Source organism: Trichomycterus rosablanca, chromosome 2 (genome assembly GCF_030014385.1).
Source record: "Trichomycterus rosablanca isolate fTriRos1 chromosome 2, fTriRos1.hap1, whole genome shotgun sequence".
Lineage (NCBI taxonomy): Eukaryota > Metazoa > Chordata > Actinopteri > Siluriformes > Trichomycteridae > Trichomycterus > Trichomycterus rosablanca.
The window spans coordinates 22,781,032-22,805,966 of record NC_085989.1 but is presented as its reverse complement, the minus strand read 5'-3'; the positions used below and the strand labels follow the sequence as shown (position 1 = coordinate 22,805,966).

The window sequence follows — 24,935 nt, the reverse complement described above, 5'->3', positions numbered from 1 at the left end:
AGTACTGTGTGTAAGTATATATGTATGTATATTGTAGTACTGTGTGTAAGTATATATGTATGTATATTGTAGTACTGTGTGTAAGTATATACGTGTATGTATGTATATTGTAGTACTGTGTGTAAGTATATATGTATGTATATTGTAGTACTGTGTGTAAGTATATATGTATGTAAATTGTAGTACTGTGTGTAAGTATATATGTATGTATATTGTAGTACTGTGTGTAAGTATATATGTATGTATATTGTAGTACTGTGTGTAAGTATATATGTATGTATATTGTAGTACTGTGTGTAAGTATATATGTATGTATATTGTAGTACTGTGTGTAAGTATATATGTATGTATATTGTAGTACTGTGTGTAAGTATATATGTATGTATATTGTAGTACTGTGTGTAAGTATATATGTATGTATATTGTAGTACCGTGTGTAACAATATATATGTATGTATATTGTAGTACCGTGTGTAAGTATATATGTATGTATATTGTTGTACTGTGTGTAAGTATATATGTATGTATATTGTAGTACTGTGTGTAAGCAAGGACGGATTAAGGATAGTCTGGGCCCCTGTGCGGTCCGGGCGAGCTTCTGGCCTTTTGTTCGCGCTGTAACCCTAAAAAACCACTTATGGTCTCCGGGTCACTTTGAAAATCTTGACCCCTAACAGTTACTTCTTAAAACTTCAAGCTAGGAGGACGGGGACAGTGCCATATGGTGCGTCTCGTTGAGGAGAGCCTCTTGTGCTGTCCGGGCGCGCTTCTGGCCTTTTGTTCGCGCTGTAACCCTAAAAAACCACTTATGTTCTCCAGGTCACTTTGAAAATCTTGACCCCTAACAGTAATCTTTTTTTTTACTTCGAGCTAGGAGGACGGGGACAGTGCCATACGGTGCGTCTCGTAGAGGAGAGCCTCTTGTGCTGTCCGGGTGAGCTTCTGGCCTTTTGTTCGCGCTGTAACCCTAAAAAACCACTTATGGTCTCCGAGTCACTTTGAAAATCTTGACCCCTAACAGTTACTTCTTAAAACTTCGAGCTAGGAGGACGGGGACAGTGCCATACGGTGCGTCTCGTCGAGGAGAGGCTCCTGTACGGTCCTGGTGAGCTTATGGCCTTCTGTTCTCACTGTAAGCCTAAAAAACCACTTATGGTCTCCGGGTCACTTTGAAAATCTTGACCCCTAACAGTTACTTTTTTTACTTCGAGTTAGGAGGACGGGGACAGTGCCATACATGGCTGGATTACTGACCGGGCCAGTGGGGCCAGCGCCCAGGGGCCCTTGAGGTCAGGGGGCCCCGGGGGGGTCCTGGCCCAAAACATTTTGCGATGCCTATCAACATTTATGATACAATATATTTTTATTTCCGAGGGCCCTCCATTTTAAGGATCCTCTGACTATTAGGGACTTTGACCCCAGGGCCTCTTGGGGGCCCTAGCCATGCTTTTGGGGCCCCTAGCCATGCTTTTGGGCCCTAGCCAAAATACTTCTCTGTTATAGTTGACTCCACTCCAGACCTTGCTCATGTGGACCAACTTACTTTTATTTTCAGGTTTGTTAATAATGACGGACATGTAGTTGAGCGTTTTCTAGCTTTTGAGCCTATTGAAAACCATAGTGGGGACAGTTTGGCAGAGTGTGTCGTTGCTATGGTGGAGAATCTGGGCCTAGACTTATCCAACTGTAGGGGCCAGTCATATGATAATGCAAGTAACATGTCGGGAAAGTACAATGGAGTCCAAGCTCATCTTAAACAAAGAAACCCTTTGATTTGTTATGTCCCCTGTGCAGCACATTCACTGAATTTAGTTGGTGTCAATGCTGTTGACAGTAGCCCAGAAGCTGGACGTTTTTTTGACTTTGTACAGGCAATGTACACATTTTGTGCATCATCTACACACAGGTGGGGAAAGGTTTTCCGTGATACTGATATCAAACTCACACTGAAATCACTGTCAGGTACTCGATGGAGCGCACGAGCTGAGTCAACTAAGGCTCTTTGGAAATATTATGCATAACTGAGAGAGGCATTGAATGATATGTCTAAAGATGTGGAGGAGAAATGTGTAACTCGAAGTGAAGCCTCTGCACTCTGTGACAAATTGGACACGTTGGAGATGGCCTTCATGGCATACTTCTGGGACACAATACTACAGAGGTTCCAAGCCACAAGCCTGCAGCTGCAGAAGCATGATATTGACATTTGTACAGCTACACAACTTCTCTTGTCTTTACGAGACTTTGTGGCAGCACAGAGAGATAACTTTGAGGTGTTTGAAGGGGCAGCTTTAAATGTCACCACTGCTGTCTCCCAAGAGTACAGGCATGACCTCCAGCGTACAAAGAAGCGCAAAATTATGTCTGATGATAGTGCAGAGCCAGGTGTAGCATTTAACGGAAAGGACAAGTTTCGGATCGAAACTTTCAATGTTGTCATTGACAAACTTGTGTCCTGTCTCAACCACCGTTTGAATGCATACACACACTTAACTGAGCTATTTGATGTTCTTTTCATGCCTGACAATATGTCTAACAGTGAGCTCACTTTAAAGGCTAACTCACTCGCTGCAGCATATCCTTCAGATCTGAACATGAGCCTGGCAGATGAATTGATACAATACAAATCATTCATAACAGAAAAAGAAAAATGTCCTAGTAAAATGCTCAAAACCATGATAAATTTGAATTTACAGTCAACCTTTCCAAATGTCTACATAGCACTTAGACTTTTTTTGACTGTGCCTATCACAAATTGTGAAGGGGAGCGTTCATTCTCCAAACTGGCTCGTATTAAGAATGAACTCAGGATTAGGATGCGCCAAAACCGCTTGAACTCACTGTCACTTCTGGCCATTGAATCAGATTTGGTCAGACAGCTTAATTTTGATGAATTAGTGGATGACTTTGCAAGAAAGAAGAGTAGAAAGAAACTTATATAAAATAGATTCTTGTGTTAGGGTTAGTTATTGACAGGTTGTTTAATGTATTAATTTATGTATGTATGTTATCCTTAATCCGTCCTTGGTCACGCATGAAGTGTATGTGTATGCGACTTGAGAGAAACTCGGACTCGAGTCATAAACTCGATTGCTCTCTGTGACTAAGCACACCCAGACATTTAAAACGACCAAAAAATTGTCTTTGTGCGCCTTATGTACATTTGTGCGTCTTTGAGCGCTCTTCTGCGCTGCTATATTGTTGTTCTGCGCGTCCGTCTGTTACTTTGCGCGTTGGAGCGTCATTTTGGGCTTTTGTGCGTCTTTGTGCGTCTTTTTTTTATTTACATCTGCGGCATTTAACAAACGCTTTTATCAAAAACGACTTACAACTTTCTGATAACTCGTCCAGTACTTAAATCACTGAGCTACCTCTACACTACTTGTGTTTGTAAGCTCCTCTGTGTATTTCAGGTGTTTTCATACACGTCTGCGTAAGATTTGCGCGCTTTCCAGAGCCTTTATGCACTTCCCTGCTTTTCTGTGCGCTTTTGTGTATGTCTGTGCGCCTATAGATCCGTCTTTGTGCAGTTCTGTTAATGTATTAATATAGATAATATATTCCAATCTTTTGAAAGAATGTACAAAGCCAGTTTCCGAAAAATCGCAATGAAAAGAAGAAACTGTGATTTGTTGATTCTTTTAAATCTTTAATTACCTGTTAAAAGTAGAAAGAAAAGATCACTGATCAACTTCATTGTATTTTGTGATTGTCATTGTATTAAAATGCTGTTAAAGTTTTGTCATAATAGTTATGTGAAATTTCTGCTCTTTTCCAACAAAGTAAGTTTTGATTAAATTTTAATAAATAAATAATTAATAAATTTATTTATATAAAATAAATATATAAAATTAATAAATAAATAAATAATTGTAATTTGATTTCATTGTGCTTATTTAGATTTTTTGCAGTTATAATATTAGTGCCACATACTATTAAATATTTCGAATATTTGAAAATAGAAAATTTCGAACATTTTGGGAATAAAATCAGTACAGTCTGTAAATGTGATTGATAGCAACTTTATAAAATCATTGCAATAAACTTAAACAAGCAAATTATGAGGGTTCTTAAAAAAAATCCTCACTTATTTAAAAAAATCTATTTAATAAGAATAAAAAAAAAAAAAAAAATGAAATTACTTCTCCTTCTGATGCATTTTTCCCAGCGTCATACCAACTTAATGCTATCAGCAAAAATGGTTTTGGTTGAGCGTGTAGCCACTGATGCACCACTGCTTTCACATCATCATCACATGAAAATCTTCTTTTTCACTTTAACTCGCCCCTGCATGATGCAGTTGTATTGTACTTAGATAGATTAAGATGAAACTACTGCCTAAATTTCTGTACTTGTTCCAACACATTCTGAGTTAATTAAAGCTTCTTTCACCAGATTGGACAGCATACTTATCTCCTTTATTCGGAGTAATAAACCTCCACACCTGAACAGAGCATCTCTTCAGCTTTGGAAGTCTGATGGCGGATTGGCCTTACCAAATTTTTTTGTCACTATTACTGTGCTTGTAGTATTCAGAAACTCATCTTTTGGACCAAGGGTTACTCCTCCAGTGATGGCCCACCATGGATACAGCTTGAATTGTCTTCATCACAACAATCCCTCCACGCCACGAGATGGGCTACTCACCAGTGGATTATCCACATATGTTTTGGTCCTGCTCCAAATTGTCATCCTTTTGGACTGAAATGTTCAAAAGATTCCAGCTCTCAGATTCCAGCTAGTCCAGCTAATAGCCTTTAGTATTCTACTGGCCAGACATGCCATTCTCCTGAGATAGGAACTTTCCTCTCCACCTATACCCACAACTGGTGGCTCAAGGAGCTCTTGGGCAACATCAGACTGGGGTCTCTACATTCATTTTATAAAACTTGGTCGCCTGTCCTTAACACTACTAAGGAATACTGTATTAGAGAGGGGTTGGGTTTTCCTTAACCAACATCCCCCCCCCCCCCCCCTTTATTTTATTTTATTTATTTATTTATTTATTTATTTATTGTATGGGGTTGTTTTGTTTTTTTGCAGTCTCTATTGTTGATTGAATTTATTGTTAATCTGTCTTTTATTCCTTAGAAGTCACTGCATGTTTTGGTTTGATAAAAGAAAATCTCAATAAAGAAAATAGTTTATAAAAATAAAGTTACAGGTACACAACGTTTTGAGTGCTAACTATTTCTGGTTTGTAGGTTTAACTTAATGACTCATTTCATTCAATCAAATTAATGAAAAAACGAGTTTTAAAACTTACTTTATTTGAGGCAACGAATTTTCTTAAATTATTTGAGTAGATTTAATTATTAGGGTTTACAGTGATTCAGAAGCCAATTAAAACTGTTCCTCTTGGCAAATTTTTGAGGTTCCTGGTTTAAAATAAACATTACAGACATCTGGCTGTTTGGCATGAACACAAGATAATGAAACAAAATAAAACAAAAGATAATCATTAAGATTTACATAAAATATTCTCAGTAAATTTGATCGTTTTTTATTTTAGTTGTTTGAAGCAACCCCAGAGATCTTAAAGATATAATATTCTATATAATACTTGTATGTATGAAATTCCTTAGGTTGCATACCAACTCTACACCTATTCTTAATAAATTAGGTCTCATCTTTAATCTTTTAAATTTACAAAAACAAAAAACAAGACTTTTGAATTACTATAATTTTTAATTTAAGAGAACTTAAAAAACAATTATCTGCATTTCTCACATATGTATTTAAGTGTATGTGTGTGTGTGTGTGTGTGTGTGTGTGTGTGTGTGTGTGTGTGTGTGTGTATCTATACAATTATTTTGCAGTCTGGATCAAATTATTTACAATATTTCAAAGTAAGTCTGACTATATGATGGTATTTTTGTTGATCACTAATAGCCCTGACATGACAGGTGCTCAAAAACCTTTAAACAACATTTATTGTACATCTCTGACACCCCAAAAATGATATACTGTATGTGCTAACTGAATTGAATAGCTTTGATTTTTTTTCTTTTCATATTTCTCCTATCCATGAAAAGTCATTGCTTTTGAAAATTATCCCATTTGACTCTAAATTCTAAATGATCAAGAAGCTTGTTAGTTTACACTCCTCTTTTTAGGTGTAATTTATCTTCATTTAATTGGTCCAAAGACCTAACTTATTTCTAAAAAAGCATATTATTATATTTAAAAAAATGTTTTTACATTAGAATGCTACCTTAGGTGTTTCTTTTGCCTTTTAATTTTCCAGAAATATATGCATTTATTTTGGACCCAGTGTTCAATGGTGCAAAGGTAAAAGAAGGTGATAAATTAAAAAACAACATTGTGTGAGTTTTTTAATGCATTGCTTTTATTGAGGATTTTTTGAGCATGTCAGTGTGGTTGAATGACTTCCTCTAGATCTCAAGGGCCTTTCCTATAAAACACACAAAATAACTATTAGTAAAATGTTATGCAGATGTTATCTCAGTTAGAAAGATTTTTTTACTTACCAGCTCATCAGTGTTATGGTTTTATGTCTTAAACTTAATTGCTATACTTACTTCCTTTTTTAACCCCTAAATTTAAAGGCTACTCTAAATTTGCTTTTTAAGGCCTGTTTGTCTTTGACTTCATGCTCTTCCTCGTCAACCTTCATGTGCTTTTCCATCCTCTTCCTGTTACGCTCCTCCTTTTTCTCCATCTTCGATTTCTTCTTTAGCTCTTTCAGCTCAAGGAGAACCTTTGATTTTTCATCCTTTATTTCCTTTTCTAGATCCTTTAGCTTTGTTTCCCCCTCCTGCTTTTCACGTTTGGCCTCCGTTTTCAGAATTTTCACTTCCAATTTTAGGTCTTCAATTTCCTTTTGTCTTTTCTGCTTTACCTCGTCCATCTCAAGCTTTAGTTTAACCTTCTCCTCCATTTTATTGAACCATTCTGTCTTGGCATGAAACTCCATCTCCAAAAGCCCTGTTTTTTCATCAAGGGGCACATTTGGAATATTGTCAATCATAGGACTCATTGCTTCTTCCTCCACAGTTTGCAGCTCAACATCATTCATATCAGTGTTGTCGGTCAGCATGATCTCTTCAGTGTTCTTAAAGCACTGATTTGGCACCCATGCTAACTTGGGTGTTTGTGGTGGCTTTACATCACCAGTGTTCAGATTGGAATTCATGCTGGACTCCACACAGGAATGCTGGAGCTTTTTTAATGAAGAAAGCCGGGTCCTGGCCGAGCTAATGAAAGATGATAAAGAGAAAGGCAGCATAGACTTTTGAGCTGGTGTAACGTCCTGACTGACTGCTAGAGAAGCAGTAGATTCCATCTCAGCATCACTTGTTTTCTGTGTGCTCTAAAACAAAAATGAGATAAAAGAATGTGTATATTCAGTGTTGAGTTGAATGAACATTATATTACTGTATGATGTTCTATAAAGTGCAAACCTCTGCAATAACATCTGTCAGTTTGGTCATCTCTCTCAAGAGATTCTCAGAGCACTCTGCATGCTTTTGGAAGATCTTGTTAAGTGATAACAGGATCTCCTGGCTGCAGGTGCTCTGCAGGTTCTCTTGTTTCTCCCCCCAATCCTTCTGTTCCTGACTCCCATCTGCACATTCCTCCAGCTGGAAACCTGCCGCATCCTCTTCCACCTTCTCCTTCTTTTACAGCATTAAAAACATAGTTAGCATCATGAATGAAGTAAATACAGTCAGTAGTTATAAATAATAGGTTGAACATGAAGAAGAAAGAAATGAAATGTTTACTCACAGGAAGAGGACGGGTTTTGCGGAGCTTACCGAACAGTCTCCGTATCATTTGTATCCACTTCCGCATCCTTACCCACTTTCTTACTTCCATACAAAACACAAAACAAAGAACAACAATAAAAGATATCAGAAACGAAGCTGCGTGTGTTACTTTAGGTACAATGTATCTACTGCTCCTACAGAAGGAACTTACCACAGTGTGTGATGAGAAACAGATGAATATTTTCTCTCGTTAATGAACTTGAGCAGCTTCCTCTGAGCAGAGCTAAAGTCAAATGAGGCTCCAGCAGCGCGGACTGCTTTTATAGCCTTTTTCATTATGACGTACGTAGTGTTCCGTCCACCGCCGCCTGTAACTGCTTGTAGTGACGTGTTGAGTATAATCAGCTCTATTATGGCAGGCCGTTTTAACATAAAATTGGCTTCACCACCTTTACATTACAGATATCTGTAATTCATTTATGACTAGACATATTACTTAATTAAGATATCTCTAATCATATTTTGACTAGGTAAAATACCAATTTGAGATATCTCTTATTACATTCTGACTAGTATAAATGACGTAAGATTTACCGTTGAGTTGTATGGAGGCTCCAGTTCAAGATATCTGCTATTAATTACTATCTCAAACGTACATTTCAGATATCTACAATTAAATTATGACTAGTCATTAAGTAAATTACAGATATCTCGCTTTTTGTTCTGATTAATCATAATTGCAATTAGAGATATCTTAAATGTCGTCATTATTTAAGATATCTTAAATGTATTTTAGATATCTGAAACTAAGATCCGATTAGTGCAAATTAAATTGCGGATATCTTGAAAGCAAATAATGACTAGGCAAAACTAAGTTAGGGATATCCAGAACTGTATTTTTGACTAGTCAAAAGTCCTTTTAAGATATCTTCAAATACATTAAAGATATCTTGAACATTTTTTCATCTAGAGGGCTTTTGTGTATCGGATATCTTGAATTATCATTCTGAATAGTCAGAATGTGTTTGTAGATACCTTGAATGACCATTATGTCCAGTCAAAACGTCCCAGATTTACGTAGGATTTTAGCGCCATGTTTATGAAGCATTTTGGTATTGTTTGCATTTGCTAATCAGTAGTCTTTGTGCGATGTCAGGCCAGTCGAACTCACTTTCTCATGTTTTTAACACGATTTTAGTGCTGCTGCTCGTGCTCGAAGTTTTTAAAAGATTTATTTATGAGCACTGTACAATTATCACATTTATGAATCACTATAAATAAATATATAAAATGCATTTAAAAAAATAAGGTTTGTAGTAGGTGAGAGAAATGAATGTGTGGTTTGACAAAAATGAAGACATCATATCAGACTTTAACAGATTTATTTATCTCCATTATTAAATGATAACAAATGTATTAATCTTCATTTAAAATTTTTATAAAATAAATACAAAACAAAAGTTATTTAAAAATATAAGGTTTGTAGGAAGTAAGGGACATCAATGTGATTGTATAAAATTTTTTTAACATTAATTTATCAAACTACAAAACTTCAATACATTTATTTATTTGCACAATAATATTAAAAATCATTACATACATATATATAAAACACCAAAATTATTTCTAAAATTAAGGTTTGTAGAATGTGAGGGACAGTAATATATGTTTATAAAAATAGTTTGACTTTATTAATTTAAATCATATCAGAGTTTAATAGATTTATCTCTAATATACACTTATTATGGATTTACTGATCTTAATTATAAATTAAAATAAAATAAAAAAGTAAAAAGTAGTTTCTATAAAACAAGGTTTGTAGGCTGTGAGGGACATAAATATGTGTTTATAAAAAATAGTTTGCCATTAATTAATCAAACCATATCAGACTTCAATAGATTTATTTATCTTTAATATACATTTATTATACAATAAATTACAATGAAAAAACAAGGTTTGTAGTAGGTGAGGAACATTGACTGTTTGCATATAAGAATGCTAATTTCTTGAGACCTTTATAGATTTATTCATCTCCAATATAAAATTATCACAGTTTTACTGATCTTCATTTAAAATTAATATAAAATAAATATTAACTATATTAAAATATAGGGTTTGTAGTAGATGAGAAACATTGATGTGTTTGTATAAAAATAGTTTGACATTAATTCATCAAACCATATCAGACTTAACCATAACCATTCATCAAACGTATCAGTACTACAACTATACCTAATTACAGTACTACAACTATACCTAATACAGTACTACAACTATACCTAATACAGTACTACAACATCGCTGTTCTTTTACTCCTTATTACCTTTAATATTACAGTATTAGGTGATCTGTTATTAATTTTCTTTATTAAATGCACAGAATTAAGCGCATATACTGGACCAGGAGTACTTTTCCTGAGTATACTTGTCTACCACATCGTTATTAACTCAAGCACAGTATTACATCTGCTACTGGAGCTGCTCGATCAGACTGTGTCACCATGGCCATGTTTACATGCAAAGATTTCCTCCAGTCTGATTGAACTCAGATTACAGATTAATAAAAGTTATATAGAACACAAATGACTTAAACAATCAACCCAATACCTAAGAGTAATACGGAGCTTATCTGATCCTGTATGAATTAGTTGTGACCATTTATAATTTTTATTTTTACGAAATGTTATCAGTGAGGATCCATGTTTAAATGTTAACTGGTGCAACATTATGTAAGACTATATGCTGATTACAGACTCCTAAGTGTTGTGCTACCTGTACAAATAGTTTGGGCTCCGATGGTGACATAAGGAATATAGGGCTGGGTAGGTACATGGAAAAAATGCAGTTGCTTTAAAATAAAATATGAATGATGAATGATGAGACATGATCATTCATTTCTATCCTCTGTGGGGGGCATGTGTCTACAATCTCTAAGTCAAGCACTAGTTGTGCAATCTATTTGGGTCCTAATGCACTGTCAATTGGACAACATGAGCTTTGTAGTGATGTCAGTTATGGGGGTGTAGCTAACAGGGCACATGGAAATTTACAAAATGTTGGGTAGTGCATCTTTCACTGTTTCTGTTGCTAATAGTCAAATTTAACGAGAGACTACCTTAAATTTTTTTCAATTTAACTTCAAAACAAATAATAAAGAAAATAAATAACCGAGCACTTGTTCTATAATACTGTAATGCTAAAGTAATAGGAGTGAAAAAAATATGCAAGCAAAAAGATCTAGAAAAGGAAATAACAGGAAAAAGATGGAAAAGCTCAAGAAGGTTGACGAGAAAGAGCATAAAGCAAAAGACAAACAGGCCTTAAAAAGCAAATTTACGTAGAATAACCTTTAAATTCAGGAGTTGTAAAGAAAGGATAAATAGCATGGAAGATTAAGACATAAAACCATGACACTGATGAGCAGTAAGTAAAAAAATCTTTCTGAGATAACATCTTCATCACATTTTACTAACAGTTATTTTGTGTTTTACAGGAAAGGCCCTTGAGATCTAGAGGAAGACGTTCAACCACACTGACATGCTCAAAAAATCCTCAATAAAAGCAATGCATAACAAAAAAACCTTAATTAATGTTTTTTTTATTTTTTATTTATCACCTTAATTAACATTTGCACCACAGATTGAACACAGGGTCCAAAAACGTATATTTTATACCCAGCATTACATCTGGAAAAAAATTATTAGGTAAAAGAAACATCTGAGGTAGCATTTGGATGTAAAACATAAATTACGGATGAGTTTAGGGTATATGCTTTTTAAAAATAAGTTAGGTCTTTGGACAAATTACATAAGGATTAACTACACAAAAAAGGGGCGACACGGTGGCTCAATCGGTAGCACTGTCGCCTGCAGCAACAAGGTTCTGGGTTCGATCCCCAGGTGGGGTCTGGTCCTGCCTGTGTGGAGTTTGCATGCGTGGGATTCCTCCGGTAGCGCCGGTTTCCTCCCACAGTCCAAAGACATGCAGGTGAGGTCAATTGGAGATATTAAATTGTCCATGACTGTGTTTGAAACTAAAACTTGTGAACTGATGAACCTTGTGTATATACACCCATCAGCCATAACATTAAAACCACCTCCTTGTTTCTACACTCACTGTCCATTTTATCAGCTCCACTTACCAGTTGCTGGAAAATGAGACACTCCTCCCTCTCTCTGCATAGTGAAGAGGATAACAAGTGTTGCTTGTACAAGGTCAAAGTAAGCACCTTAAATTGGGGCTAATCTTGAACACTGTGTTTCCATTAGTGTCTGTTTTTCCATATAAAGATGTTTGACATCATGGGTAAAAGACAGTAGTTGTGGCGCATTAAATCTTGCTTCTTTTAAGGTTGTTCATAGCTCCTGTAGAGATGCACTAATTCCATCTAGCCTGAAAAACCTACCTGGATTTTTTGCAGACTCTGCTATGTCATAATTTCCCCAACTGATAGCATTTGATTCTACAATACTGCAGATGGCTTAAAATTATTGACCCAGTTTTAGAGCCAGTAATGGAATGCGGTATGATTTTTTCTGTTCATCGTATATGCACAAATAGCTTTTACAACTGATCATACATGTGGAAAGTTGGCAAGGACAATAAGGTCTTTAAACCCTATCAGTAGGGTCCTCTTTCTTGCGTCTTGGAGAGGTCTGGCAACCTCTCTTAATTTTTACTAGATTTATTAGTCATGTTTACTCTAATTTGGTCCCATTTACCTAAAAAAATGTTTACCCAGTAGCAAAATGCATCTGTTATTCTTAACAATAACAGAAACTTCATCACAGGTCATGCAACAAAGAAGTCCAGTCCAGTCCAGTACTCAAACCCTCTTCTTCCTTAGTCATGTCTTTGTAATGTGTGCAGCATGTGGTTTAGAATTGTTTTGTTAAAAACACATGGATGTCTTGAAGAAAGCATATCTTCAAGTTTCTTTAAAATCTTAATGTACTTTTCTGCACTGACATCACAGAAATGTTAATTACGTAACATTTTATGTACAAAAATTATGCATTTGTTAACAAATTGGAGATTCTTTGCCCATCTTTGCTCCTTAAAGACTCAGACTTTCATGGACACTGGTTTTGTACAAAATGGTTACAATCACAGGTTGACATCACCTGTTTTGGAATGGATGTATATAAAAAAATAAATAAAAACTTGGTTCGCCGTATTGCCTACCATGTATGACGTAGAGACAAATTTTTTTTCCCACCGATTACTTGTTTCATGCCCTTAGATTTTGACCTAATAATATGCAAAATCACACAAATATTTGAGTGAACTGGATTTTCACCCCCCACACACAAATAATATATCAAACTGTTGGAATTTCTATACAGTGTTGTCAACAAGCCAATCATAAAGCACACATACACTGATCAGCCATAACATTAAAACCACCTCCTTGTTTCTACACTCACTGTGCATTTTATCAGCTCCACTTACCATACAGAAGCACTTTGTAGTTCTACAATTACTGACTGTAGTCCATCTGTTTCTCTGCATGCTTTGTTAGCCCCCTTTCATGCTGTTCTTCAATGGTCAGGACTCTCCTAGGACCACTAGAGAGTAGGTATTATTTAGGTGGTGGGTCATTCTCAGCACTGCAGTGACACTGACATGGTGGTGGTGTGTTAGTGTGTGTTGCAGCGCTGATGAAGTTTTTAAACACCTCACTGTCACTGCTGGACTGACAATAGTCCACCATCCAAAATATATCCAGCCAACAGCGCCCTGTGGGCAGCGTCCTGTGACCACTGATGAAGGTCTAGAAGATGACTAACTCAAACAGCAGCAATAGATGAGCGATCGTCTCTGACTACATCTACAAGGTGAACCAACTAGGTAGGAGTGTCTAATACAGTGAACAGTGAGTGGACACAGTATTTAAAGACTCCAGCAGCGCTGCTGTGTCTGATCCACTCATACCAGCACAACACACACTAACACACCACCACCATGTCAGGGTCACTGCAGTGCTGAGAATGATCCACCACCTAAATAATAACTGCTCTGTGGTGGTCCTGACCATTGAAGAACAGCATGAAAGGAGGCTAACAAAGCATGTAGAGAAACAGATGGACTACAGTCAGTAATTGTAGAACTACAAAGTGCTTCTATATGGAAGTGGAGCTGATAAAATGGACAGTGAGTGTAAAAACAATGAGGTGGTTTTAATGTTATGGCTGATCAGTGTATACTGCTTTAACTGAGAAAACATTGCACCGATTGTCTCCATACTTCAAGGGCACATAGCCTAAGCTCGTAGGCTATGAAAAGACTGTTTAAAACTCATTCATAAGGGCCATGTACGCATTTTTGAGCAGGAACATTTTCTAAACACTAAACTGAATGAGATCAACTTGATAACATTTAAATATTACTCATCCTGTACGTAATCATGGGTGGTGTTAAATAAAAAAAAAAAACTCTGTGTATCAAAGTAAGCAGATTTAACATGCAACATTATTTGTTTTCCAGTGTTTTCATACTGTACTTAAACTTTATCAGTTTGATAGTTAATTTTAAGCTTATTATTAAAAGTAATAAACCAAACAAGCATGATGCTTTTGACAGCTTAAACCTTTTAATAGGTTGTGGTCATGTTTTCAGCATGTTTTCGAGGTTTCCACAAGTGTATAGAAAATATTTTACATTCGAAATGTTTATGTAATCAAGATGTACTGAATCTGAAAAAAGAACTAAAGAGCCAGAAACAAGACAGAATTCCTGGTATACAATATTCTCAGACAAATAGAGTGAAACATTTCATAAGAAATAAAACTGATAGACAAAAAAAAAAAAAAAAAAAAAAAAAAAAAAAAAAAAATCGATGTTTCAGTTTGATATTATTGTACAAATGATAAATCGTTGCACTTGCAAGCCAGTATAGAACAAGCAGTCCAATGTGATCCCACTGGCTGAATGATACAAACTTAATAGTGCTCTGTTAGTAAAATTATAACTGTTTGAGACACTACTGAAGCTCTCCTACATTTCAAAAATAAGCATTACAAGAAATTTCTGTGCTCTTTTATTAAACTGTGTTAAAACATCAGAAAAAATGTTGATCAATGCAAGACATTTTTCATAATAAAGGGTTCTGAAGAGAATGCACTGCTTTTGAGCAAGGACTAACAGGTTCTGTACACAAAGAGTAAAGATCATAGCAACTTACAAGTCAACAAAAACGTGCATCAAATTATTAGACTAGATTTTAAATTATATGTTTAGTGTATAAACACTTGCATAAGCTAATATGCAAAAAAAAAGAAAAAGCACAAAAATCAATACATCAGATCAGCTGACAAAAACACTTTAGAGATTGCTCATAAAGACACATGTAGTTATGCAAGATATAGCAGGCAATAAAAGTTCAATTCAGTGGGTTTATAAAGTGGGTTTACCAAGTGCTCATTTAATAAATGATTTACTTTTATCACTATTAAGAGAACGGTCACACAGGCAGATAATTTTTTTAATGCATTTTCTTCCCATTTTCCTCCCAATCCTCCCAGCTGAGGGATACCTGATTGCATCCGAGGAGAGCATGTCACTGCCCACGCCTCTTCCGACACGTGTACAGCCCACCTCTGTTCGCCCCTGCATTCTGCACAGGCATCTCTTCCGCCAATCAGGGTCCTTACACAGCGGACAAAGATCCTACCCACACATAGTACGGTCGTCTTGCCCTAGCAGATACGGTGGTCAATTATGCCCGCCAGATGGCACCCAGCCGACAATGCCGAGTTACGAACTAAGGAGTTCAGAATCTTGGCGCTGTATTATTATTAAAGAAAGCTTTCGCCGCTCAGGTGGCGCAGCGGTGAAGTACGCTAGCGCACCAGAGTTGGGGTTTCGAATACATTGTATCGAATCTCAGCTCTGCCTTCCGACTAGGTTGGGTGGCTGCATGAACAACGATTGGCTGTTGTTCATAGGGGTAAAAAGTCAGATAAATAGGTCCTCATAACTGGTGCAACTGTGGCCAATGCTGGCTGACTGATGGCGCCTGCACAGGGCTGAGGAATAATGCTGATGGGAGTGTGGCCCTCCGTACACAGTGCCCGTCGGTGTATGAACTCGACTCGTGCAGGTGAAAAATGCAGTCTGCACTGACTGTACGTGCCGGAGGGGGCATATGTCAGTTGAGAGGCGTCCTTAGTCAGCGGTGGAGGGTCGATTTAGTAAAGAGGACGCATTCAGGGTAAATTGGATACGACTAGATTAGGGGAGAAAATTGGGGGGAAAAAGTGGGGAAAATTATATATATATAAAAAGAAAAGCTTTCTACTCTTACAACTAACAAAAAGAAGCTGAGACAAATAGTTCAAATAATTCTGTCTTTATGGACTGGGGAAAAACTCTTCTACTGGTTAAAACTATTAATCATAATGGTTTATAAGTGGGCAACGGCCCGGCGATAGATCGCATTTAGGGAGTGTTACTGCATTGCGCATTGGGGAAGCCAGACCCACTGTGCTCCTGATCATGAATACATTTCTAAACATTAGTTTAGTGAGGGCCAGCACAATGGCACACTAGGTTATTTGGGTGCCTTAAAACATCAAGGTTCAAACCTGGCCCTGCATTACACACGGTCTGGGCACGTTTTCTCTTTGCCCACATAGGGACAAACAAAACATTAGATGGACTGGCTGCTCTAAATTGTTGACAGACTGGCACTGTTTCAGGTGTTGATTAGCATAACGGTTTTTAAAGATGAATGAATGATTTAATAAATAAGATTAACGTTTAGTCAAGGTAGACTACTTGTGTGTGACCGTTCCTCCTGTTCCACATTCAGATATAACCATTAATGCTTTTTCAACCAAATTTAAAGTTTCTATAAGGGTTACTGCCTTCTTATCACGCATTATTACAGAATATATTAGCTAAAACGTTGATATAAGAAACTTCAATTCTTACTAATTTCCTCCAATTCCTTCCCCTTCCCCTTGTTGCAGGCACAGATGCCCTCAAGAAGGCAAACATATTTTACCAACAGTAAAATTCAATCCTTTAAATTCATGACAGACATGTTTAAACAGTGATATGAGATACTATGATGTTAAAGTTCTTAACCATAGTGCACTTAAATACAACTATACTTAAATGAACCTGACAGAAAAGTCAGTATTATTCATTACAGCCCTGTACAGTGAAACGCTTCAGCGTTGTATTTTTCCAAGCAGTATGTTCGCTACAGAGTAGAGCTGCTAATCAGAGGTACTACTGAAGATTTGGTCTTGAGAGGTGTTTGTATTGCGTGAGAAGTTGTGATGCTTCTTCGTGACTGTAAGTGGTAGTAACCTGTCCCACCTGGCTAGTGATTGTCTTGAAAATTTCAAGAATGTATAAACTGTGCTGTACTATGTTTTATTAGTAAAAATATAACGACTGAATAACACTTAGGAAAAATGTAAAAAAGAAGAAGTTTTAAAAAAGTGTTTAACATTCATTAACCTTCCGACGTTATTATAAGCTTAAGGGAAGGCTGACAGTGAAAAACTAGCCTCTTGTAAATCTATATTATCTGTTACATTCCTGGGTCTTTAACAAACAGAAATAAACATCTGGTTTTAGTAACCCTTATAATAGTTAAATATTTAAGCATTTACAATGTATGTGTGGTTTAATCATGATTAAATAATGCTTTTGTATTCAGTCCAAAACTTAAACATACATGAAATCCAAGTAGCATACAGCAAACACAGAGGCGTATGTCTGCTGTACATTAAATGCATGAGTGAATTAGATATATCTTTGAGCAAATAAAGTTCAGGACATTGTATTTCTCATGTATTATATTTTGGGGGTAAAAGAGAGCTGTGAACCATGACAAAAGTTAAATACATTCATTCGTTTTCATTCTTCAGCCTAATTAAGAAGCTCACACTTTACAGCATGTACTAGTTCATTATACAGAAATGCTATTTAAATATAGCATGTTCAAACGCAAGGCCAGGAAAACAGGCTGCCCCATTCATGTGTGACAATTTTTTGAAATCCTTACGAGGTCTGAGTTAATTCAATCTTATTTATATAAAGATCATGATCTGCTTGTGTGCAGAATAAATAAATCCATGGTTCCCCCCAGCAATGACCTGAGGGAACCCCGCCTTCAATAAGCTTAATACATAATCTTTTTTTTTGTTTGTTTGTTTTTAACATCGAGAAGCTGCGCTCCCCCACAAAAATAGCTGCTCAGTGATTGGTCCCACCCTATTCCAGAGTAAGTACTGTTACAATTGTACCTTGTGAGGAAATAAATGGCAGCACAAGTCTGCCCATGTTAATACCTTTTATATCCTTAAGGGACCGATCCCATCCTTTAGAAAGAACAACACAAAATGAAAATCACATCAGCGTTTGCTTTTTAAGGCTTAAACCATAATGCAACGAAGCTTATATCTTCCCTTAAAATGCACACTGCTAATCTTTCTTTTGCCATGAAAGCCATACGACCTGTTACCTGTGATTAACTTGTTCTCTCAAAAACAAATAAGTACTAACTAATAAAAGAAAATGTAAAAAACAAAACAAAACAAACAAACAAAAACCTTTTGCCCTTAATAACAATGGCACCATGGCTAACACTATTATTGGGGGCTTGCCTTGAGGATCTCCACCGCTCACTCATTTACTCAGTTGTTGGCCTCCTGAGACATAGCAACAATAACAGGCTGGGGCACTGATGCCACGCATTCATCTTCCATCTTAGGCCGTTTAGCCTCAGGTTCTTGAGGGCCATCTTGCTCCATCTCCATGCTAGAGTGTCTGTTAACCAGGACTGGAGGTGAAGTGGAGGCCTGCGCTGCCAGAATCTGTAAAGGGTTGGTGAGAGCTGGAAAAGAATTAGTAGTATTAGAAAAGAGTAGTCAGCATGCCATTCAAAATTACACTAAATCTTTCTGATTACTTCATGCCGTTAATGTTTATTTATTTATTTATTTATTTATTAGGATTTAACATTGTCTTTTACACACTTTGGTTACATTCATGACAGGACAGGCAGTCACTCGATACACAAGATTCATCAGTTTAGGTCTTTAATGTCAAACACAGTCATGGACAATTATGTATCTCCAATTCACCTCACTTGCATGTCTTTGGACTGTGGGAGGAAACTCTACAATAACCACAATAACACCAAACTAACCAAGTTACTGTCACATTGTAACATGTCTATGCCAGAGTATTATAAGCTATAGATGCTTATAATACTTATTATTATTTATAGGTAAATAAGCTAGTGTTGTCCATCATACGTCAGAAACATTGCTAAAGCAGCAGTAAACACATTCTCTAAAAATACCTACCATAAGTGTTGGGTGAGATGCTGGCGGTGAGCAGAGCATGTTTGCCATTCTGGGTGATGGGCTGGACCGGGAGCTGGTGTTGACCCAAAGGCACAGAGCCCTGCTGCAGAGTGCTGTGATACTGCTGCCCTCTGTTGGCCAAGCTCATATGGCTTCCTACAGCCTGGATCACTCTGCTACCTACAGGGATGGAAGATGGGGCTGCCATCTCCACAGCACCTGTACAAAGAGACAGGACAAAGGCTTACAGAAAAGCTAAACACAAGCAGAGCTAAACCACCACGTTTAATACCTAAAAAAACACCCCACAATAGTAAGCTCATTACTCTAAAATACAATTTATTCAAAATGCAAACAAGTATTTGTAACCCCAACATTATGTCCCCTTCTTTTATCAATATAACATCTAATATAACATCAATCCTGGTGTTAGGCATCAAATGTATAGACAATTCTAGATGCTAGTACCTCTGTGTTCTTCAGAATTTTCTCCAACTGTTGCTAAACCAGTGTTGGCTAAAACGTAGCCGTTGCTGGAGGCGGTGGTAAGCATGCGCACCATGGTCACAGCCGGTGCTTGCTGCAGCACGTGAACAGCCTGACCTGAGGCCTGCTGGGAGGTAAGGATGGAGGTGGGCATGTAAGCCATGGGCTTAGCCACTCCTGCCGAAGAATGAGAGGGCAGTGCCACGATCACAGGCTGCGCACTTACTGGAGAACCTGTTGTTTAAATAGTAATTACAATTTATATATACATAATATATACATTCAGTCTGACAATTATGGCAAAGAAATATGAAAATCTAACCTTTAATTAAAATCATCTTATTCTTAAGGGAAAAAAATCATCCTAACAAAACACAATTACTGGCTCCCTTGAAGCTGCAAAAATTGTAGTTTTTGCACACTTCATTGTGTTGTGGGTTTAATATGGAATGTTTTTCAAAACATGTTTTAATCAAAAGCTAACATTTCTTATTCACAAAAGTATTAAAGACCATTTGCTGTGGTATTCCAAATTGTGGTCAGGTGCATCCTGTTTGCTGTAATTATCCTGAAATCCTGAAATAGTAGATCTCAAGCCATGAAAGTGTTGCACCCGTGCTGTATAGTATAGATACTACATCCATATATAAATCTCCTAATGTGAATTGACAGGACTTGTGAGACTCACCTGGGGCACTCTGAGTGTATCTGAACTCAGGAACAGATGCCAGGTTGGAGCTAAACTCATGCTCATGGGAAATGGGTGAGCCCTCTCGAGACAGGCACTCAGGGGTCTGTAGGCCACTCGAGTGAGGTGAGAGTAGGCCTGAGTGGGTGGGTGAGGCTGGAGCACTCCTAAAAGCAGGATAAATCCATTACACACATGCCGACACAACTTTCTCCAGGCACCAGCGCTGTGAATTCTTATATCTGACACCTGACCTCGGAGCCAAACACTGCAGCAAAGGTCTAGCGGACAGTGAATTAAAAGCTGCTGGACAACATGACATGTCAAAAAAGCCTGTAAACGGAATGACAAGCTAATAAAGACAACTTACTTTGTCCTGCCAAGTAAAAAAGAGCAGCAGAAAGAGAGGGGGAGAAAGAGGAAAAATAGAAATACTTAAGAGCTGCCCTTACAGAGTGAGAGTGTGAGTCTCAAGTGTGTGTGCTGAGAAGTATGAGGCACCTCACCTGGAGGACAGTGGTCCAAACGGCGTGCGGAAGCAGGAAACTCCTCTCTGACGACGTTTGCGGAAGGCCTGCTCCACCAGTTTGGCCTCGGACGAGGGGTCCACGCGCCAGAACGAGCCCTTCCCTGGCTCTTCCTGTGAGCGTGGCACTTTGATAAAGTAACGGTTCAGCGACAGGTTGTGTCTGATTGAGTTCTGCAATCAAATAGCCAGATGCTTAGAGATGCTTCTGTCTAACCCTGCGTTCACATTTTTATACTATACATTTAAATAAGCCCTTGATCCACATTCTAATTAGACCAACATTAGCAAAAAAGCATTTTAATCGAACTTAAATATTACTATAGCAAATATATATACAGTGGGACCTAGATTTAACGGACCTCCATTTAACAAATTTTAGATTTAACAGACAAAATCTGTAAAACTAAATGTCCGGTCCAATTGTTCAAAATTCCCGTGATAAGCGTACCAAGACCAGTAGTTCTGTAATCGTCCGCTAGCCAGCAACATCTCTTCGTTTACATGAATGATGGGTTTTATTTTGTCAGGGAGGCTTGCTTCGTTCTCACCTTTTTCTCAGTGTTTTATGCTTCATTTTTGCAGTTCTAGCACTCAGTTATGACTCCAGTAGCTACCAGCAGAGTAACAGATACTCTGAGTCTCTAATATACAATCACAGCCAAAAAAAAACATCTCTACCACACAAGGTGAATGAAATTTATCCCCAGTAGTACAGTACACCAATATTAATGTTTCTTTACAGACTTGTCATATATGCATGTTTAGCACTTTTTGGGACCTTAGTGCTGTGATTTTGTATATTTTCACACCCCTTGAAAAAAAAAAAAAAGACTCACTGTTTCAGACAATTGCATTTTACGAACCAGTGCTCCCCCCTTTTAGTCTGTTAAATCAAGGTTCCACTGTATTTACATTTTCATCTTATTTTCATGTTTTACGACTGCTTTATCCTGGTCAGTATTGCCCCATGTCTGGCTTCCCCGGAATCACTGGGCTCAATGCAGGAACACACTCTGGACAAGACGCCAATTCATCGTGGGGCCTCAGCTACCCCCCTTCTCCTCTAGAAATGCCATTCATGTCTGTATGTAGATGCCTGACCAGCTGACAGAACCTCTGGGAAATCAAACCCTGGATCCCAGCCGTAGTGGGCTAGTGTAATTTACCATTGCACCACCGCCACCTGATTGCCTTAAAAGGTGACTGATAAACCGGGTCGAAGTTTAATTCAAATAAACATTTAAGCACAGTGAAAGGCTTCAAAGGGTAGTGGCAAAGCAGCAAAATGAATGGCAGAGCTTTCTCAACAGGATAGCAATGGTATTACCAGAACTTAGCTGTTTTTCTGGTTAAATGATATTTAATTGTTATCATTTAATCTATGTTTACTTGTCTAAATGTATGCATTATTTGTGTCATGTATTAATTTTTAATTGTATTAACTTTAACGTAGTGATAAATTATTAAAAATTTTTTTTTTTAAATGATACAAGCAAAAAAACTCACTAGCCCACCACTGCTGGGATCTCAAGTTTAAATCTCAGCTGTGCTATCGACCTGTCTGGACGTCCAACAGGCACAGTTGGTTGTGCCTGAGGGAGGAACATGACCTCTGCTAGCTAGTCAAGGCATCTGCACGAGTGGTGAATGATCTGCAGTGAGCATAGTGGGACTCTCCACACGTGATACAGCTCTCCGTAAAATAGGAGTTAAATGACGTAATTCTATTTCTAAAGTCACATACATTCTGATGTAGCTGTTTAGGCTAAGGTGCAAATTTTAGTACCACTTCATCAGATTTCACTACTGCATATGAAAGTGGCTCAAGTGATTGTCATTAAAAAGACACATCTGTGTCACCTACGAGAAAAATAAATTGGATTTAGGCCACTTTTATAGGCCACTGCAGTGTGAACAAAGCCTAAATGTAACACTGACCTGCCAGCCCTTATCGGCAGTCCTGTAGTAGGGGTAATGCTTGGTGATGTGAGAGTAGATTCCACTTAGTGTCAGTTGTCGGTCTGAAGCTGATGAAATAGCCTGCACAATCAGCTGTGCATATGAGTATGGGGGCTTGGACTCATCCTAGAAGACAAAAACATGAACTATTATTAAATGAACATGAACATCACAGTATACCAGGTGCAATTATTTTCTTACGTAAAGAATCTATGACCACAGGTTTTTATTCAAACCAAGCAGTGGCAAAGCTGTGGATGGAGCGGGTTTAGGTAACTGGTCTAGATGTGTGGCCGGAATGTAATCTCTCTCAAACTGGCTTGTGCCATTTCATTAAAAATAGGTTCAGTCCTTGCATATCTTACAGTAGCCTTAGTTGTACCACGCTCACAGGAAGAGCCAGGGAAGGGCTCGTTCTGGCGCGTGGACCCCTCATCCGAGGCCAAACTGGTGGAGCAGGCCTTCCGCAAACGTCGTCAGAGAGGAGTTTCCTACTTCCACACGCCGTTTGGACCACTGTCTTCTAGGTGAGGTGCCTCATACCCCGGTCTTAATTCTTTCTGTAAGGGCAGCTCTTAAGTATTTCTATTTTTCCTCTTTTTTACTTTGCAGGACAAAGTAAGTTTATCTTTATTAGCTTGTCGTTTCGTTTACAGGCTTTTTTGACATGTCATGTTGTGCAGCAGCTTTTAATTCACTGTCCACTAGACCTTTGCTGCAGTGTTTGGCTCTCAGATATAAGAATTCACAGCACTGGTGCCAGGAGAAAGTTGTGTCGGCATGTGTAAAGAGAGGCAGCAACATCACATGTGGCCTGTGAGGCAAAAGTTGCCAGTGTGAACTGGAAAATTGGGTGTATCCAAATTGGAACAATGCAAAAAGAAGAGCGGGGAAGAAGGGGTGTGTGTCCATGGAGCACTTTTTTGTGCATTTGCTTATATATACATACAGTATACTATATATTTGTATGGACACAACCATTCTCCTATGGGTAAGGAAATCTCGCCAAGGACCGTGAAATGAGCCATCCAAGATGTCAAAGTCTAAAGCACTCTAAAGTCTAAAAACACTACTCGAGTAGCTGAGTTTGGAAAACTCCCAACCAATTCTGTGGACGCAGAGGGAGGGGGATCAAAACACGGACAAGAATTTTCATATTTGAGACTGTTGCTGGATGTTCTAGATTTCCATTCAACTATTAAGGTAAGCTGTTCTGTGTATTGTAGCTTACATTTATTCTGTTATACAATTTATGAGTGTAATTTAATAACTACCATGAAATGCAGCACTTTTCTTTAAAAATCTGTGAAATCTGTAATTTTTTGAAAAACAAGGTCTGTGAAATTACACATTTTCCCCAAAATTGAATAGAGGCTTTCCTACAGAATATTTTCTTTTATAAATATTGATTGAGGACAAATAATATTATTTTATGTCAAGTTGATTAATTACAAAAAATGTTCCAGAACCAGCACCTTGTCAGTGAAAAAACAGCTACCATCCTACTGGTGTTAAAGAGTGGGCTTCCTACCCTTGGACTGTCTCTGTCTAAAGCCTCCTTGTGCTGCTCTGATACAGCCCTGGCTGCATACTCTGCGGCAAGCTGCAGGTCTGAGGTGATGTTGTGTCCATATCGGTAGCCTGAGGATCCAGCACCCCGAGGACTTGCTGGACAGGAATTAGGCACACTGAAAAAAAAAATAATAAAAAAAAATACAGCACATCAAGAGGCAACTTTTGAGGACATAAAGACTATACTGTTAAAAATAAGTCACTGCAAGCAGTAGTTGTGTTTACTGGATGATTTGTCTTCTAGTTTCACCACTACAGTCCTGAAGCAATAGGCACATCATTTGCTTATAAATGGGCGCATTAAAGGTATATAGCTTTTTTATTTCTCTTTCCTATTACCAGACATTTGTCCTGTTTGTCATCTCAGTTGATGTTAGTTTTTCTTATGTTGTAGAATGACATACACTTTATTATATGGAGTACACTTTATTAAGCCCATTGTAATAAAAACCTAACAGCAGTAATAAAAGACATTCCAAAAACATAAAAAGGTGGATTAATTACTCTAAACTACCTCTAGACGGCTTTGTGCCACTTGCTCACTGAAATACTTAAAAACACACATTCTTCATCCAAAACATTTATAGTTGGTTTCTGAAAATCTGCTGGGTCAACAATTTAGATTCTTAATTTGTTGGTGTCTAT

The 24,935-nt window shown here is 37.6% G+C and overlaps 2 protein-coding genes across 6 annotated transcripts in view; both read right to left on the bottom strand.

Annotated features, from left to right (window-relative positions):
• Nucleotides 1-6,322: 6,322 nt before the first annotated feature.
• LOC134306895 (uncharacterized) lies at nucleotides 6,323-8,007 on the bottom strand. 5 transcript variants are annotated; one of them, XM_062990405.1, is made up of 6 exons: nucleotides 7,942-8,007; nucleotides 7,750-7,832; nucleotides 7,425-7,640; nucleotides 7,254-7,333; nucleotides 6,543-6,948; nucleotides 6,323-6,415 (listed from the first exon to the last, which is right to left on the bottom strand). In XM_062990405.1, the coding sequence occupies exons 2-5, from the start codon at nucleotides 7,813-7,815 to the stop codon at nucleotides 6,903-6,905; spliced, it is 408 nt and encodes a 135-aa protein (XP_062846475.1). In that variant the 5' UTR covers nucleotides 7,816-7,832; nucleotides 7,942-8,007; the 3' UTR covers nucleotides 6,323-6,415; nucleotides 6,543-6,902. The 5 variants fall into 5 exon arrangements, with proteins under 5 accessions (XP_062846475.1, XP_062846477.1, XP_062846476.1 ...); XM_062990407.1 differs by having other exon boundaries at nucleotides 7,283-7,333; XM_062990406.1 differs by having other exon boundaries at nucleotides 7,750-7,828.
• A 6,745-nt stretch (nucleotides 8,008-14,752) lies between these two features.
• foxk1 (forkhead box K1) overlaps nucleotides 14,753-24,935 on the bottom strand; it is a 49,037-nt gene continuing 38,854 nt past the window's right edge. The window contains exons 3-9 of the mRNA XM_063012586.1: nucleotides 24,250-24,406; nucleotides 22,698-22,844; nucleotides 20,737-20,930; nucleotides 20,231-20,397; nucleotides 19,525-19,776; nucleotides 19,057-19,275; nucleotides 14,753-18,581 (exon numbers count right to left, since the gene is read on the bottom strand). Of these exons, the coding sequence (XP_062868656.1) occupies nucleotides 18,382-18,581; nucleotides 19,057-19,275; nucleotides 19,525-19,776; nucleotides 20,231-20,397; nucleotides 20,737-20,930; nucleotides 22,698-22,844; nucleotides 24,250-24,406 (1,336 nt within the window). The 3' untranslated portion in view covers nucleotides 14,753-18,381. The remainder of the gene's footprint in view (nucleotides 18,582-19,056; nucleotides 19,276-19,524; nucleotides 19,777-20,230; nucleotides 20,398-20,736; nucleotides 20,931-22,697; nucleotides 22,845-24,249; nucleotides 24,407-24,935) is intronic.